At 36.2% G+C, this 17,078-nt stretch overlaps 1 protein-coding gene across 2 annotated transcripts in view; it reads right to left on the bottom strand.

Annotated features, from left to right (window-relative positions):
* Positions 1–13,448, bottom strand: part of LOC140139741 (dnaJ homolog subfamily C member 5-like) — a 41,513-nt gene extending 28,065 nt beyond the window's left edge. Inside the window, exon 1 of one of the 2 annotated variants that reach the window (XM_072161449.1) lies at positions 13,202–13,448. In XM_072161449.1, the coding sequence (XP_072017550.1) occupies positions 13,202–13,233 (32 nt within the window). In that variant the 5' untranslated portion in view covers positions 13,234–13,448. Of the gene's footprint in view, positions 1–8,278; positions 8,443–13,201 lie in introns of those variants that run through there. The other variant, XM_072161448.1, reaches the window with a different exon arrangement.
* Positions 13,449–17,078: the final 3,630 nt, after the last annotated feature.

Raw genomic sequence — 17,078 nt, 5'->3', positions numbered from 1 at the left:
CGTCAAAAACAGAAGTGGGCCGAGGAACGTACCTTGAGGGACACCAGATCTTACCTGCACCCACTGCAAATGTTTGCCATCCACAACAACTCTCTTTTTATGCTTACATGTAGTAAGAAATTATTTGAGACCCAACCCAAGTATATTGTGTTCTACCTGCATGACCTGTGATGCCAAACAATGTGAAGCTTACATGCAGTCTGGGATAAGCCCTCAATTGGGCAATGCCAATCATTTACTGTAAAATAACATCAGTCTCTACACAGCCACTGTGGTTCTGCTCACTCCAATTCTAGTGTGGAGCAAGCAGGCCAAAGCAGCTGTGTAGAGACCGTCAGACCGACTAATCATGGCCATTCATAAAATTCATGGATTATTCATGGATTGTCGATTCTAGTACTGTGGTTGACGTCATATGAGTTGGAAAACATCAGCATTCAGCTGCAGCAAATAAATAAAATTTCTGACATTTTTATTCGAAATTACAAAGAATTCGAAATTACAAAGAAAATATGAATTCATGTTTTTGACAAGATCATCAAATTACTTTATAATTTAATTAAATGGTAGCTTTACCCGCAACCTTTATATCGCTCCCACCCTTTTTAGAAAGCCACCCTTTATACCACATAATTTTAACACCCACAAATTGCTGATTTCGGAATTCCGCTGTAGAAAGCGTGCCGGACAAACAGTGATTACCGAGTACTTTCTTTTAGAGTGTAATGTCCTTATTAGGGCCTTCCACTTCACATTCTAAATTCATATGCAGCAATTGAATCTCATTGGGCAATTTCTTTCTTTCAGAATTGTTACCGTTTTTTATATCCAATTTGCATCGGAAAGATGGCTAAATTTGCCCACAAATCCATGCACGTGGTAGTTAGACTTCTCATCAGTTATTTACGGAACTATTTTCAGATGGTGACTTTTTTCACAAATTTCCTCCAACTATTCACCCCTCACCAGACTCAAGTTCATCAAAGCTAAAAGTGGGTTTTCTTATTTCTAAAGATTGGTAGCGCATTCATGGCAGGGTTTCAAATCCGACAAGAACCCGAGAACCTATTCTCCTGAAGGTTCTCCCTAAATTACAACTAGGAGAACCAAAATTGGTTCCCGTAAGCTTCCAAGAAATCTCAGATCGCATATTGTGTTATATTTTATCTTCCTTTACTGCAACAGAAATATGGTTTAATAATCTCATTAATCCACAAATATTTTCCGAAATGTTAAGAAGGCAAATTTTAATTAAATCAGTGACAAATTTAGGCAACAGTGGCCGATTGGCCAGATGAACTAGTTTTAAGATTGAGCATTGTCGTGAAGGGGTAAAAGCAGTGTTCTTAATTAACCGGTTAATTATAAACGGTGGTTAATTAACCGGTTAATTAACGTTAATTAACCGGTAAGATTGGTTAATTATGGTTGGAAAATATATAAATCCGAGCTCGGAATTCAATATATCGCTCATTCTACAAAATCCGGTGCCAATAGCCTTTTTTCCATTCTTTGGTCCACAAAAACTTTGTCGAGCATTTAGGGCATCAAATTTGTTTTTTAATCTGGTAGAACTCAACGAGATCTACACGGACATATATAGTTTTCCATACTTTAAATGCTTTCTTCAGCCTGATTAACCCTTGCAAAGGCTCAAAAATCGCTAAAAATGCGTTTCCACAGCTCAAGTGTCACATCTAACCCTAAATATTTTCTTTGAATAAATGCGATTTCTTTACATATTTGTTGTTTTTAATTAGATAACGCACCATCATATTGTTTATCAACATTATTTTTTAGTGATTAAAATGTCTTTGTGTAATTCTAAAATAAATTGCACTTTCCACCAAAACGCTGTGAGCTACGTTACCCCTTTTTAACACATGATATTGGAAAGAAGTAAAACAGAGGTATCAATGTAATTTGCGGTTTTTGAAAGGAAACACTCATAGGTTTTTAAAAATCACAGTAAAATCGTGATGCTGTAGCATTTTGGCATAGAAATGTTGTAAACATTGAAATTTCGACCGACCATGTTAAGATTGGTGAGCTACGTTACCAGAATTCTATAGTATGCACTTGTATTACATGTACTTCCTAATAATATGTGAAAGCTACCAGTGGTCGAACCCCATTTATATTAGAATTAACCGACATAATGTTCTAACGTTCAGAAATCACATTAAAAACATTAAAACCAGTGAACTACGTTACTGTGAGCTACGTTACACACTCATTTATGCATCTTCAAAACTTCTATGAAATGGTGAAATCTGTTTTACATTTCACTCAAGTGATCTTTAATTTGCTTTTTATGACCTTGGATTGAGTAAAAACAGCCCATTTTATAGTCGGTAACGTAGCTAACATTACATTGAGTTTTAATGTTAAAAACATCATGACATCCTGAAAGAAAAATATGCAAGTGGTGTTGGCAATTTTTACATCTGAAAGTAGTGATACATTTACTTTTAAAAAACACAAAAAGCAGGTTTTTTTGAACAACTTTTATTTTTTCAATTTTTTTAGTGGATTGGCACCGGATTTTGTAGAATGAGCGATATGCGGGATGCCATCATCAGTGTCCGTTTTAAGGAAAAAAATCTGGTCATCCGCCGGATGACCATGCCATGAAATCTGGTCATCCGCCAAAATTTTTGGTCATCCGTATATTATCCCCCCCAAATTCCGAATTGAAACTTGCTTCGCCATTTTTTTCTCAACGCACGTGCGAGGCGACGTTGAAACAACGTTTTTGCTGTCAAACTGTCACGACCTCAAAGGCACAGTTCCAAACAAGCATAATTGCGTGGAAGCGATGTTCAGTGTAGTGTATCATTTACAGATACCTTCTAACAGGCCAAAGGTCAACGAAATAATAACACAATCACAAAGACACAGTACGAGTGCGGAGTAAAAGAAATCTGCACAGTGCACACTAATTATAATCGAGCCCAAACTAGGTATGTGGGGATGCGGCGGTGTGAAAGCTTAAATACGAAGACTTCCGGGATGGATGTTATCATGTTCCATACACGACTGCGTATGCGTAAGCTTAATGATTTTAAATTGACTTTATCGAACAATTACTATTTCAATTAGTTGGCGATTTTAGCTTTAAAATCATGGAAAACTGATTGGGAAAACTGAGATATAATTACGTTTTAAATTAATTTTGATGAGGAATCGAGGGACATCGTTTCAGACACTGTAATGGTGAAAAATATGTGGACGTCCGCCGGATAATCGGCAGTGAATTTCTGGTAATCCGACGGCAATTTTGGCCGTCAGGACGCCCGGATTACCACTTAAAACGAACACTGGCCATCATACTGGAACATTGTGCAACTATTTAACATGAGCAAATGAAGTGTGCTTGTCCACCTTTAGCTTTAAAAGCATTCCATTTTAAAATTATTTTCATATAAACTTATAATGTCAATTCACCCTGTTTAAAAAAATTCATTCATTGAAACAACGCACAATGACACTGTAAGTCTGTAACTCACATACATTAATTTATTATCAACTTTTTATTTATTGGTTGAAACAATCCTGGGCAAAAATGGTAAAAATCTGCTCACTCTGCTGTGGATTTTAGGGTACTTGTACAACAGGTGGTGGGCGTTCTGCCTGGTTGAATGTGTACGGGGATGTGCCACGGTTTTGGGATACCTTTCTCAGCAATTTTGGCATATCAATGGGTAAGGACAGGGAAAATGCGCAAAAAGCTCAAAAAAATTGCACATTTTGGGTCATATCAATTTGTAAGCGTTCTTAGCAATGTCATATTTCATTGAATTTACAACCGTATGACAAAACAGGTGAAAATAGTAACTTTTTGCACAAGATTTAAAGAGAATTGGCCATTGCATTACATTAAAATTTGAAAAATATTGTAAGGAACACTTCAGGTTTTGACTTTTAAAACTTACATTTTGGTCAAAAAATGTGCTTGGATAGGTAGTTTTCAACAGATTGACCACATTTGCCTTGCTATCTTATGTATGGGTAGTTTTTCAGTGGAGACCAATGCCCCTAAAAGTATTCAATTAGAGTAAATTTGGGTGCTTATTGGTACACTGATCCAAAATCTGTGTGGCACATCCCCATACAAAATTTTTCAAAGAACCACCCCCACAGATTTGTACATGTGCTCATGCCTCATAGACCATGATATAGTCTGCATGGTCTATGATGTGGTGCATGACACTCTAGGATTAGAAAACAAGAAAAAAAGAATACTATTTTAATTCCAGTGGACATTGAAGTGATATAAAAATGTTAAACTTAAAAAAACATCAGAATTATTCAAAATTCATAATTAACCTATTTTACCACCGGTTAAATATGATGCGGTTAATTAACCGGTTAACCGGTAAGATTGAGGTTAATTAACCGACTAAGAACACTGGGTAAAAGCGACAGTATGCATTAGCCGACAGCCTTGTGATTTTACCTGTTTTCTCAATACTAAGTATTTTGCGGGAATCAAAAGAGAACCAGAGGTTCTCGCAAAAGCCCTTTGCGACAACCTAAACATGTTCCCGCAATTGATTGTGAATTTGAACCCATGCATAGGATGCTAACTTCTTTTGTGTTAATTTCCTTTTCTGCTTCTGCTCGTTTTCTGGCTGGGCTCTTACTAGAGCATTAAAGCCAGGCATGTGCGGGGGGTTGAGAAGTTTAGATGAAGTTTGTGCAGTGAGTCTTAAAGGTTTGAATACTTGGTGAGCTGGTGATTGAGTCTGGAAGTGTGTTCCACTCTTTAATGGTACGGTTGAAGTAGGAGTTCTTATGAATGTTGAGGCGACCAAAAGGTAGATCTGAAAGCTGGAACTGTTACGATGACGAAGGCCTTGCCGGGTTGCAGGGGTCAGGTACCGGTCACTGGGTATGTCCAACAAGTCATTGATGACTTTATATAACAAGGTTAGTCTGGCAACTTGACGTCTATGTTGTAATGTTTGCCAGTCCAGATCTGACAATACGGTAGTTTAGTAACTGTTCCTGGAGATTGTTCATGTTATTTTAAACAAATCTTGCTGTGTTCCTTTGTATTTTTTCAAGTTTATTGATGTGTGTTTTGGTGTACGGATCCCATACAACCGACGTGTACTCCACATGGGGTCTTACAAGAGCTGTGTACGCTGTTTCTTTGATTTTTTCAGAACAGTTGTATAGGTTTCTCCTCATGAGACCAAGAACACGACTGGCTTTGGAGGTTACATGTGATATTTGTGTATCCCACTCCATGTCACTCTGAAAGTGCACCCCTAGATAGGGGTGAGATGTAACAATTTCGAGTTTTTGTCTGCAAAGTCTATGTACGGGGAACAACAGATCTACTCCTGCTGATATTCATAACGTAACATTTGGATGCATGCCATTGAAGAGCATAAGCCACTTGTTTTGCCAGTTGTAAAGGTTGTCCAAGTCTTTTTGCAGAGCAGCAGAAAGCTGTCCTTCCTTCCTTAATAGTGCAGACTCATGAGTATTATCGCACTGCGTACAGACAAACTGTTGTGACAAACACACATCCATTCAATTCTCTCATAGTGAATTGAAATGATGGCCATTGTCCTCGAGGTCAGCCCTCGAATTAACCCACGGCACCGACGGCATATTGCTGTGGGTGCCCACCCCACGGTTCGATTTAGAGGGGTTTTACATGCACAAATGCATGTAACTTTGGCTCTGTGCATGTAGAATTTTGCCTGTGCATGCAAAATTTTGTGTTATTTGGCCCATTTTGAGGAAAAAATCAGAGTTGTGCATGTACATTTTATTTTCTAAATCGAACCCTGGCCCACCCCCATTGCCGCAATGCCCTCAAAATATGTCCTTTTCCGACGGCAGTCACTTGCCGTGCCCCTAAATGAAGTTGCCGTGGGTGCCCTAGCCGGCTAGCCTTGCCCCTTCATTATAAAATAATTAACAAGTACTGGTTAAAACCCCGAAAAATTGTGGAAAATTAAATCGAAAATCTTGAACAAGATCGCTATTTTCAGCATCGTAACCCAGCTATCAATCATAGTTTGTTGTCAATTAATATTCATTACCTCTACGTAAGCTTACATATTCAGCCAATCACATCGGCTTTTATTATTTATAATCTGGTTGCTAGAAATCTGACTTCATTTGCCCGATTGGTCAGAGAAATACCTTCAACGTACTATCGACCAATCAGAAACACTGTTAGTAACCATTAAAGCTTCCTGTGTCGTGAACAAAATCCGAGCGCTGGGCAAATCAATATTGATCTCTCGATTAGCAAACATTGACTTCCCATTGCAAACCGATGGCGATCCCCCTTCCGGGGGTCGTCTTATCTTGTACATGTGAGCCCATCTCTAGATATGTTTTGCACGAAATAGTTTTTATCCCAGCGAATTTGATCAATATTATTACCAAGGTTACAGCTGTTTCATTGCTGTTTCGAGTCAGTTTTGCAGCTCAGAACTAGGGATCGCAAAATTTAAGTAAATTAAACTGTTGATTTTTGATTGCTTTGTATTATTTAAGCAGGTTTTTGAGCAAGCAGGTTAGTTTTAGTGTAAAGTTGAGAGTCGAATTTTACTTTGGTGTCGAATTCAGCTGACAGCAATGCATCTATTCGCTTTTGAAAAATTGCCTTGCCCTTGGTGCCCCTCTCAAATTTTCAACAGTTGCCTTGATGCCCTTTTGAAATATTACAAATTGCCGTGCTGCCTTGCCTTTTCAGTGAAAATCCAAGGCAATTATCAACTTGCCCTAAAAAAGTTGCCGTGCCCGTGCCCCTTCAGATCCTTATTCGAGGGCTGCTCGAGGTCCCTCAGTCTCACGGAAGTCCGATAAGTATTTGCATTGTTCTCAGAAAAAAATGGGTTTTCTACCTTACATGTATACCGTAGTGCTCTCAAGCTGAAATACAGCAAGATAATGTAAGACAGTAAAATGTTAACCTGTCATCAGTGTTTGATTTACCACCTGCATACCTGCACCAGTGCATGTAATATTCCCTCTGTGCATGCAGCTTTTCACTACCTGCCTGCACGTGTGCATTTACGATTTTAGCGCTAGCGATATGACAAGGCATATACAAAAGTAAACAAGCAGTCAGTCCGATTTGGAAAAACCCAATCTATTTTTAGCGCAACATCCTGACTTCATTAGAAGGGCTGGCGCAATTGACAATTCCCGATACCCCTATCACGTGAGAACTGTCACTTTTTTTCATTGACTTCCCTAGTCTCCTACACAGCCAGTTTGTGTCAGTCTGATACTTGTCGATCCTAACGAACATTCGAGATAGCCACATACAGTATGTTCCGAGACTATGACTTCCCTTAGAGGGGCTAGCGTAATGTGACGTCATCCATCAATTCCCGATACCCTCGCACATGTAGAAGCTGTCATTTTCATTTCATTGAAAAAAAAAGAACCGGAATTTAAACCATGGGAAATATTTGTTTACGTACGCCAAAATAATCATAATAATGTCCAGCAAAAAAGGAAATAGCTCAAAAAACACTTTCATCATTCTGGAAATCGTGTACCTCGTCGGCGACTAGTTCTAGAACAGATGAAGCCACAGCCTGAAGTTATGGCACAGCATCCAGTGTTTTGGCTAAGAAATCGGCGAGTGATCGGCATATAAATGACAATGATAGTGGAGCCGGGAATATTATTGCAAGCTTTTAACTGACAATGATCGTGATTCAATGTGATTTTATGTATGAGTGTTTTGGCTAAGAAATCGGCGAGTGATCGGCATATAAATGACAATGATAGTGGAGCCGGGAATATTATTGCAAGCTTAACTGACAATGATCGTGATTCAATGTGATTTTATGTTTGCTTTAATTTTGGTGCATGCACACTTTTTGCTGTGCATGTAGAAATTTTGGGCTACATGCACCAGTGCAGGTAGGAAAAAATTTGTAAATCGGACACTGCCTGTCATGCCTGTTTAACTCGAGTATCTTGAGTTGAGCTACCCCTCCCTCACAAAAAAAAGTGGTGCGAGGTTGCGATCGCCTGCCGGCTGCCTGGACGGTTGAGCAAGGTACCGTCATGACCGTGTCAAACACCTTGCTAAAGTCCAAGATGATCAGTATGGTCTGTATTGGCTTATTATACATGTAGTTCATTGTATTTGAATTTGGATGATTGCATTGATTCATTGATCATGTTGATTGCTCAATCTGCTTTGGAATTTTTGCTTGGACTTCCACATGACAAATCATTGAATGACAGAAAACGAATGTCATCGTCATGACAAATGACTGACTCTTACCTCATGGATCTACCTTCTTTCTGCTTTGGTGGTTCCATCATTATTTGGATATTAGATTTAAAATAATGAAATAATTGGCGGTTTTCTTCTGTCTTCCTCTTTCATTATCGTTGCATTGCACACCCCATTACTTTGCTTGCTTACGAGTCATGTGTCTAAGTTGATTGTATTTCAACGAGCGGTTTGTGAACATACTACAATTAATAAAGTTATACTATTTGTCAAGTTTCACAATATAATTTCACCAAAGTTATTTACTTATGTTTATTATACAAACAAAATTATTTTTGACATAAAATGTTATTAAAAGATGTCGAAATTATTGGAATTTTGAGAATTACGTTATTAATCCCAACCTGCTAAGTAAAATTCTAAAACCAAAAACGGCACGGTTATTTTGTACGGTCATGGGGCAATAACTTCTAGAATTACTGTAATGTTTATTTCCCTAATCGTTTATTTCCCTAATCGTATTCTAATTATTTATCGAAGCGTTTGGAATTTAGCTCATTAGTTTATAGAGATGAATACTCATTAGGCCTCAATATGGAAAAGTTTAGTGGAATAAAAAAAATACTGTAATCATGTTACCATGGTTATTGTTTAGAAAAGAGGATTGGAAGTTGGAACTCGGGATAAAAACACCCGACAAAATTGTAATCATGATCGATTGATTGATTGATTGATTGACGGATTGATGGAAACAGGGGGGGGGGGACTCAACCCGATGAGTATGGCCCCCTCTGTTTCAAAGTCTACCCGATGACTCGTCTCTAAGTTCAGTTACCATTACCCTCGTTTTTAGGGGTTGTGCAATAATTATGCCCCCCCCCTGACGTGCCAAAAAATCTTTGCCCTTCCCCTTTTGACGTGCCAAAAAATCTTTGCCCCCCCCCCCTTACACATGCAAGATTTTGGAGAACCCGAATTTAAAACCTTGATTTGTCTAGTGCGAGCGCAGCGAGCAGGAAATTTTGCATATTTAAACGTACGTGTTCCCCGGACGTGTTCCTAGCGTTTTCCTACACCTTTTTATGGTGTATAATCGGTGCCCAAAATATCTGTGCCAAAAATTGCTTGCCCCTCCCCCTTTCGACCTGCCAAACAATGTTTGCCCCCCCCCCTTTTTGGCCTGCCAAAAAACCCTATAATTCACCACCCGGGGTACACATAATTATTGCACCACCCCTTAATGCAAAAACTTTAAAATTATCTTTTTCTGCAAATTTGAAAAAGTGACAAAATAAAACATGTTTTAAAAGTGTATTTTGTCTTACCTTTTACTGTAGTATGGTCAGAATCTTGCATCGTAGGTCTAGAATTCAATGCTAGAATGGATTGTTAAATGATTGATTACTGCTAAATACCGGGAATCACGTTTCTTTGTTTTATTTTGCAAATTAGACATTTTACACAGTTTTCTCTATTTTGTGGCATTTTCAAATTTCCGTGAGCAAACTCTGAATTCCGTGAATTCCGTTTTGTCGTATCGTGGCTTTAGGCATAGCCCCAGGCCTACTTATGATTTTTATAATTTTTTTTTAATTCATTTTTTCGTATAAACTATAAGTTTTCAAAGGTTGTGGAACCGGGGCCTAGCGGGAGCTCAGCCCCCTAGCCCCGTCAATAATATAATTATGATATGATTTTATTGGCACATAATTTGGGTGCAGGTGAAAAAAACCTGTGATCGCCAGGAAATCTGGCCTTATTTAACCATTTCTGACCCCCCAACATGCAACAGATATCATCAACAAAATTTGATTGGTCCGGCGCGCCCACCCTTTGCTGAAAACCTTTCGAAGCTACCGATTTTCTACCCGATCACCCATTTTTTTGGTTTGTACCTGAACCCTCTCTTTTTTTAAATTATGTAGCTTTTACTTCCATTTTTTCCAATGAAACGGGTCTTTGATAAATGTGCAAAATCTCTCAGTCAACGTGCAATTCTATGTTCCTACTCAATTTTTTACTCAAAATATGACCATGACTTGTCGATTTAAATAGACCATATTTTATCGTTTTAGTGCAACTAGGACGCAATGATAATTGTTCAAAAAAGTATTAGAAAAGTCCACAATGCAGAGTTTATTTTCGCGTCTTGTCATCTTGAAGATTCCATTTTTTCGAAATGACAGAAAAGGGTTACTGAATGTAGAATATTTATAAATTGTGTGTTATATGCACTTATAATATAGCACAAGTTTTTCTACATAGCACTATACGTCAATTATTATTCTACATAATACGTGTATAGGCCTACAGCAGTAATTTATGTGCTATCTACTGAAGATAGCATTTTTCTGTATAGCACTATACGTCAATTATTATACATGTATTATTCTACGTGTATACATCAATATTTTATTTGCTATCTACTGAAGATAGCATTTTTCGGTATAGTATGCCTATACTATACGTCAATTATATAGTATACTACATGTATTATTCTACGTGTATAGCATTTTTCTATATAGCTCTAATTATAGAATAATTATTGACGTATAATACGTCAATAATTATTCTACATGTATCACTGTACGTGAATTATTATTCTACATGCATGCTGCAGTATTTTATGTGCTATCTACTGAAGATAGTATTTTTCTATATCTCTATACGTCAAATTTTGTTATTCTACGTGCATGCTGCAGTGTTTTATGTGCTATAGGCCTATACTGAAGATAGTATTTTTTCCATATAGCTCTATACGTAAAATTTTGTTATTTTGTTATTCTACGTGTAGGCCTATGCAGCACTTGTGTATTTTATTTGCTATCTATTGAAGATAACATTTTCCTGTAGCAACATTATACGTCAATTATTGTTCTACATTAGTGGTATTTTATGTGCTATCTACTGAAGATAGCATTTTCCTATATAGCTCTATACGTCAAATTTATTATTCTACGTGTATACAGTGTATTGTATTTGCTATCTACTGAAGATAGCATTTTTCTGTAGCACTATACGTCAATTTTTATTCTACATGAGTGGTATTTTATGTGCTATCTACTGAAGATAGCATTTTCCTATATAGCTCTATACGTCAAATGTGTTATTCTACGGTGTATGTACACTTTGTACAGTGGTATTGTATTTGCTATCTACTGAAGATAGCATTTTTCTATATAGCTCTATACGTCAAATTTGTTATTCTATACGTGTATACAGTGGTATTGTATTTGCTATCTACTGAAGATAGCATTTCTATATAGCTCTATACGTAAAATTTTGTTATTCTACGTATATACAGCAATATTGTATTTGCTATCTATTGAAGATGGCATTTTTCTGTAGCACTATACGTCAATTATTATTCTACATGAGTGGTATTTTATGTGCTATCTACTGAAGATAGAATTTTTCTATATAGCTCTATACGTCACATTTTGTTATTCTACGTGTAATACAGTGGTATTGTATTTGCTATCTACTGAAGATAGCATTTCTCTATGTAGCTCTATACGTCAAATTTTGTTATTCTACGTGTACACCGCAGTATTTTATTTGCTATCTACTAAAGATAGCATTTTTCAATATACGTCAATTACTATGCGTAAGCCTTTTAACAGTATATTACGTGCTTGCTATACTGAAGATGTAGCATTTTTCTATCATATCTGTCAAAATGTGTGATAAATTATATTCCACATAACAGAGTAAGGCTCTATATAACCTATACATAATTTTGCACTATCTTTAATTAGATTCATCAAAAGAGATGCAGTAAAGAAGAGGTAATGCAGTTTCAGTTTATTCTGCCTGACGAGGTGGTTTGGTCTTTAAGTGAGCAGAAACGTCGATGGTGTCGTGACATACATTAGCAGTGCCATAAAGAACACGTTAATAATTATGATTAATGTAATGTATGATTATATATAAAATGCTCCACATCACCTGAATTATATACGTTTCTCTGTAGTAATAAGAAAAACATTTTTTATCAGACTCTCTCTCTCCGACTTTCGTCATCATTGGGTCATGATTATTTAGAAAATATCATAGAAAGGAGTGTCTTTTTTAGAATCCTACTGCTTGTGTATAAATAACAGTGAAGAATAAGTCATTAAATTGTAATTATGTGTTTTTAGACAAGAATAATATGGCAAACAATGAGGAAAAACAGCAGTATTGACCAAGTTGAAGCCTGATCCAAATACATGAAGTTAATTTCTCTACTTAATTAGAGTTACAACAGGCTATGTCAGCTCATACTAGCAAAGGTGCACAAAATTGAAATTTAACGAATGACTGAATAAGCCTTTAAAGGATATGCAAGGTCCCAACGATATATAAAGAGGAAAATAAATATACAATTATACAAGTAATAATGGTATATCCAATTCACGTATACAGCCATAATTTACGAAAACGTTGTTGTTGGGTTGTTTTTTTCAAACCTGACTTTTTAGCATAATCATATTTGTAATGTTTACATTTGTCCCAGCTTGTACCTAATTGGAATTGGCCAAATTGGTTGTGTTTGTAGGTTAACAGAGCAATTTTGACATAAAGTCATTTTATTATGACTTTAAAGAACTCCGTGTTAATGAACCTAAATAGCCTGTGAGGTTTCTTTCAATTTACCAATACTACCGGTATTTAGCCTTAAAATGGACAAAAACCCTTCCCAGCAGTTATTTCTAATATTATTTATTTGTGTAAAGAATAACAAAATCAACATTTGACGGAAATCTTACATTATGTCTTAAGACCAAAGAATGTAAATTGACACGAGTGGAGACATAGCAGGATGGCTAAGCTCCTACATAAAAAGAAAAACCAGAAAGATTTGGTATGTTGGGCTTAAATCGTTCTGATAGAGCTAAGCAACAATATAAAACAATTGATCATCGTGATTTTAAAACAAAGACATCATTTAAGCTTTATATTACATGTGTTAAAATGCTACCCTCTTACCTCATAGATCTCGTTCTAAGCTCGTGCGCCATCTTAGATTGGTCAAAATCGACTTCTGTCAAATACAATTTATTTTAAAAATCCTTGATGTAAAATCCACGTTCTGTAATTCCTCAAACTATAAAAATCGAATTCTTTTTCATATTCATTTCATAAATTCCTCCACCTTATAATAGCCAAACATATGGTTGATTTTGATGTTAAAACCATGACATTATTTTAATCCACCGTATAAGGCGTATACACACAGTACACGGTGCTTGACAGACACACAGGTTGCCTCGAGCCACACCGGTACGTTATGATAGAAATTATATCAGATAGATCGTGCTATTTTGATAAATAAATTAAATTAAATTTCTGTTCATATGCATGTTTTATTTCATAAAAAAATAACAACTTAGTCAATATTTAATATTTGCTATAGCAAACAGCCTAGAATAATATTATTTATTTTACGTCAAATGTAATATTTCAACCTTGTGTTTTTTAGTCAAAGAAACATAGTCCGCACGTTACTTTAAACGTCTTAGATAGAATATGTTACCCCTTTCTTTACGCTCTTTAAAAGATTATTCGAAAAAAATGTTTATTGGATTTATAAAATCAAAGGAAAATATTTATATAATTATATATTTAAAAAAATGTTTCTTTCAAATGTAAATTCTAAAACTGAAAATAAATTCATCTATCGTATTCGACAAAACAAGCGATTTATTTGCAATAACGATGATTGATATTGAAATTGACAGTACTCGCTAAGTGCTTCACGTGCATCTAAAAATAGTTAGATGTCTCATCCGTGTACGCATATAATTAACGCTATAGTGGACTCCAATAATAATATAACATCCTCACTGCACTGATGTTGGTGTCATTATTAAAAGTCGATTTTCTGGCTTTATTAACATCAGCACGCTTGAAAATGACATTTAAATATCGTAATGGATGTTTGGTTAAATCATTATAATTTTTTTCCAATTTTATGTTCACAGTAGAATGTGCAATCATTTGAATCTCGTTATTGCGTGAAATGCATCTCACTCAGAATACACACATTTATAGTTTGAAATTTGGCTATAACATCACATGATATCTGCAATATATTTCTGTTTGCTAAAAATGATCGATGACCGCAATTAATACAATTAAGTAAGCTGCTTTGACCTACAAAATAATACGCTTTGCCATGTTTACCGGTATAGTGACAAAACTACAAATGTAATAAGGGAACTCTTATAGATCTTGACTTGCTAATTATGAGAGAATAAACCTATATATATGCAATTTAACTGGAATATCATCTTCTTTCAGTAGACAGCATCGATGCCAGGAGTGGTTATGAAGTAAAAGAGAAAAACAGAGCTCTGTCTCCATATTAGTTATCTTCAGTAGACAGCAGCACGGTGTTTAACACCCTGAGCACTACCTGTCGATCTAACATTTCCCCTGATTGGTCAATTACATGATATTTTCACTTTAATCACCATTCAGAATGGAATTTTGCAAATAATTCACCCCATTTCTTTGTGTGATGAAATTATTCTGACAATGTTGCTGATTGGTCCAGTCGATAATGGAAACTTCTTTTTGGCCAATCGGCAGGTAGTTCTCATGGGGTTAAATAACGACGAGAAAATATTCTGTTATCATGCTATCTTCAGTAGATAGCAGTGGTACAGGAATTAAAGGAGGATTTCGTGATCCTAGCATCCTTTTTTTATGACATTTTTCAGTAGATATCCACGAAAAAAGCTTATTCCCAAATTTTCAGTGTATTCCGATTTTGCGTTGAGAGTTATGCATGATTATGTGTATACAGGGTGTATCAAAATGATTGGTACCCATCAATGTTGATGTTTATTGAAAAGTCTGCCTCTTCCAAATGCAACATTGGATAGTCTTGAAATGTCCAGTATGTATAGTTTATGAATTGTTTTACAATTAATTTTCAAAAATAATTGGATCCTATGTTGAAAATGGATGTGTCAGGCTCATCCAGTATCAATGAAATATGATGGGTACCAATCATTTTGATACAGCTTGTACACTGCTCCATAGGCCACTGTTGTAATTTCGTTCTGGTATACCAGAACGAAATTCAAATTTGACGATATTTTTGCTAAACGAATTAATCTGCAAGATATTTTTGGTACATAAACATTATGTAGCCAGAGGTTTAGTCGTATAAAAATCTCAACTTTTTTGAGAAAAGTGGGGGGATGAGGCTGTGGATCACGAAATGCCCTTTTAATTCACAAAGACAATATTAACTGATGTGTTTTCATAATTAACTGTAAGCGTTATCTTCAGTAGATAACCGCGCGATATAGGCGTTAAATCACCATGAAAATTGTGTTTTCATAAATTAAAATAACTGCTAGGGGACCTATAGTGTTATTTATAGTAGACTAGCGGGATACCCGCGCTTCGCGCGGGTCCCCGCTAGATGGGGAGCGTTCACCATAACAGGAATAATTACTGAACAGGTAGAATCATTGAAAAGGTACATTTTATTTTGCTAAACCTGTCTCTTCTTACACTTTCTTTTTTAGTTTCTTTTGCTTAGCTTGTGATTTTCCGTTTCCATGTTATTTATTTATTTAACCTCGTTCCCATAATTTTCTAAATCTGTTCTTTCTTACATTTCCCTTTAGCTTCTTTGTTTATTTGCTGCTTGTGATTTCCCGTTTCCATGTTTTTTATTTATCTCTGTTCTCATTATTTTAGCTTCTTTTTTCTTACATTTCCTGATTAGTTTCTTTCCTTCTTTGTTTCGTTCCCGTTTCATTTAGTTACTTTAAACCGTTGGCCTATTATTCGTACTTTTTTGTCCTCATTTTAATTTTATTTTTCTTTAGTACCGCTTCATGTTGTTTATTTCCCGTATTTATTACGTCCTCTCATAGCGTGTCTGCGGACGTGTTCACCCGTTATCATAATCCCGTGACCCGTCCATGTACCTTTTTGTCCTTTATTTTTCCTTCTTTCCGTATTATCAATATCATGTCCACTGGTCTCTGGCTCGCAGTCGCGTGGCTCTGCGCCGTTTACGCGCCCATTGGCGTAGTGAGCATTACGCACGAGGCGCCGATCCGCTGCCGGCCAGCTGCAGTGACGCGTAGGCTGACAACCGATTTCCATAACAAAAAACCCGTTTTTACCCATATTTTCACTGTTTTTGCAGCCAATTCTTGACCGTTTTCAACCAAATAAATATGGATGGCGGAAACCTTCAAAATACGCCTAAGAATACGCCTAACCTTAGACGTCTAAGATGTATCTTAGACGTCTAAGATGCATTCTTAGGCGTCTAAGATGCAATCTTAGACGTCTAAGAAATTCGCGGTAGACTTAAATCAACGAATCACAGGAACAGAAATCCCAAACAACCAATCATCTTAGGCGTATTCAATTATTGACCAATGAAATCTTAGACGCCTAAGATTTTACACGCCTAAGAATTCTTACACGTCTAAGATTGATATTTTAGTGATGGACGGTATCACCAAGGTGATTTTCTCTGAGGACTTGCAGCAAAATTGATTACCCGGTAATTGGTTTGATTTTATTTTCGTTGGTTTGGTGTGCTGTTTTGGTGTGGCTAGTAGTAGTCAGGTATTAATGTTGATGAGCATGATGACGACGACGACGATGATGATATGATGATGATGATGATGATGATGATGATGATTATGATGATGATGATGATGATGATGATGATGATGATGATGAAAATTAATGCACAAACACCAAAGAGGAACAAACATGCCTAGCATATATTTATATACCTCCATGATTCTATTTTTAACATAGAAAATTTGACCTCTAATTGTCTTCTTGCATTTTGCAGACTGAAATTATGCATATCTGATCT

The sequence above is a fragment of the Amphiura filiformis genome, chromosome 18 (genome assembly GCF_039555335.1).
Source record: "Amphiura filiformis chromosome 18, Afil_fr2py, whole genome shotgun sequence".
In the NCBI taxonomy this organism is placed as follows: Eukaryota; Metazoa; Echinodermata; class Ophiuroidea; order Amphilepidida; family Amphiuridae; genus Amphiura; species Amphiura filiformis.
This window is presented reverse-complemented; position numbering and strand designations above follow the sequence as displayed.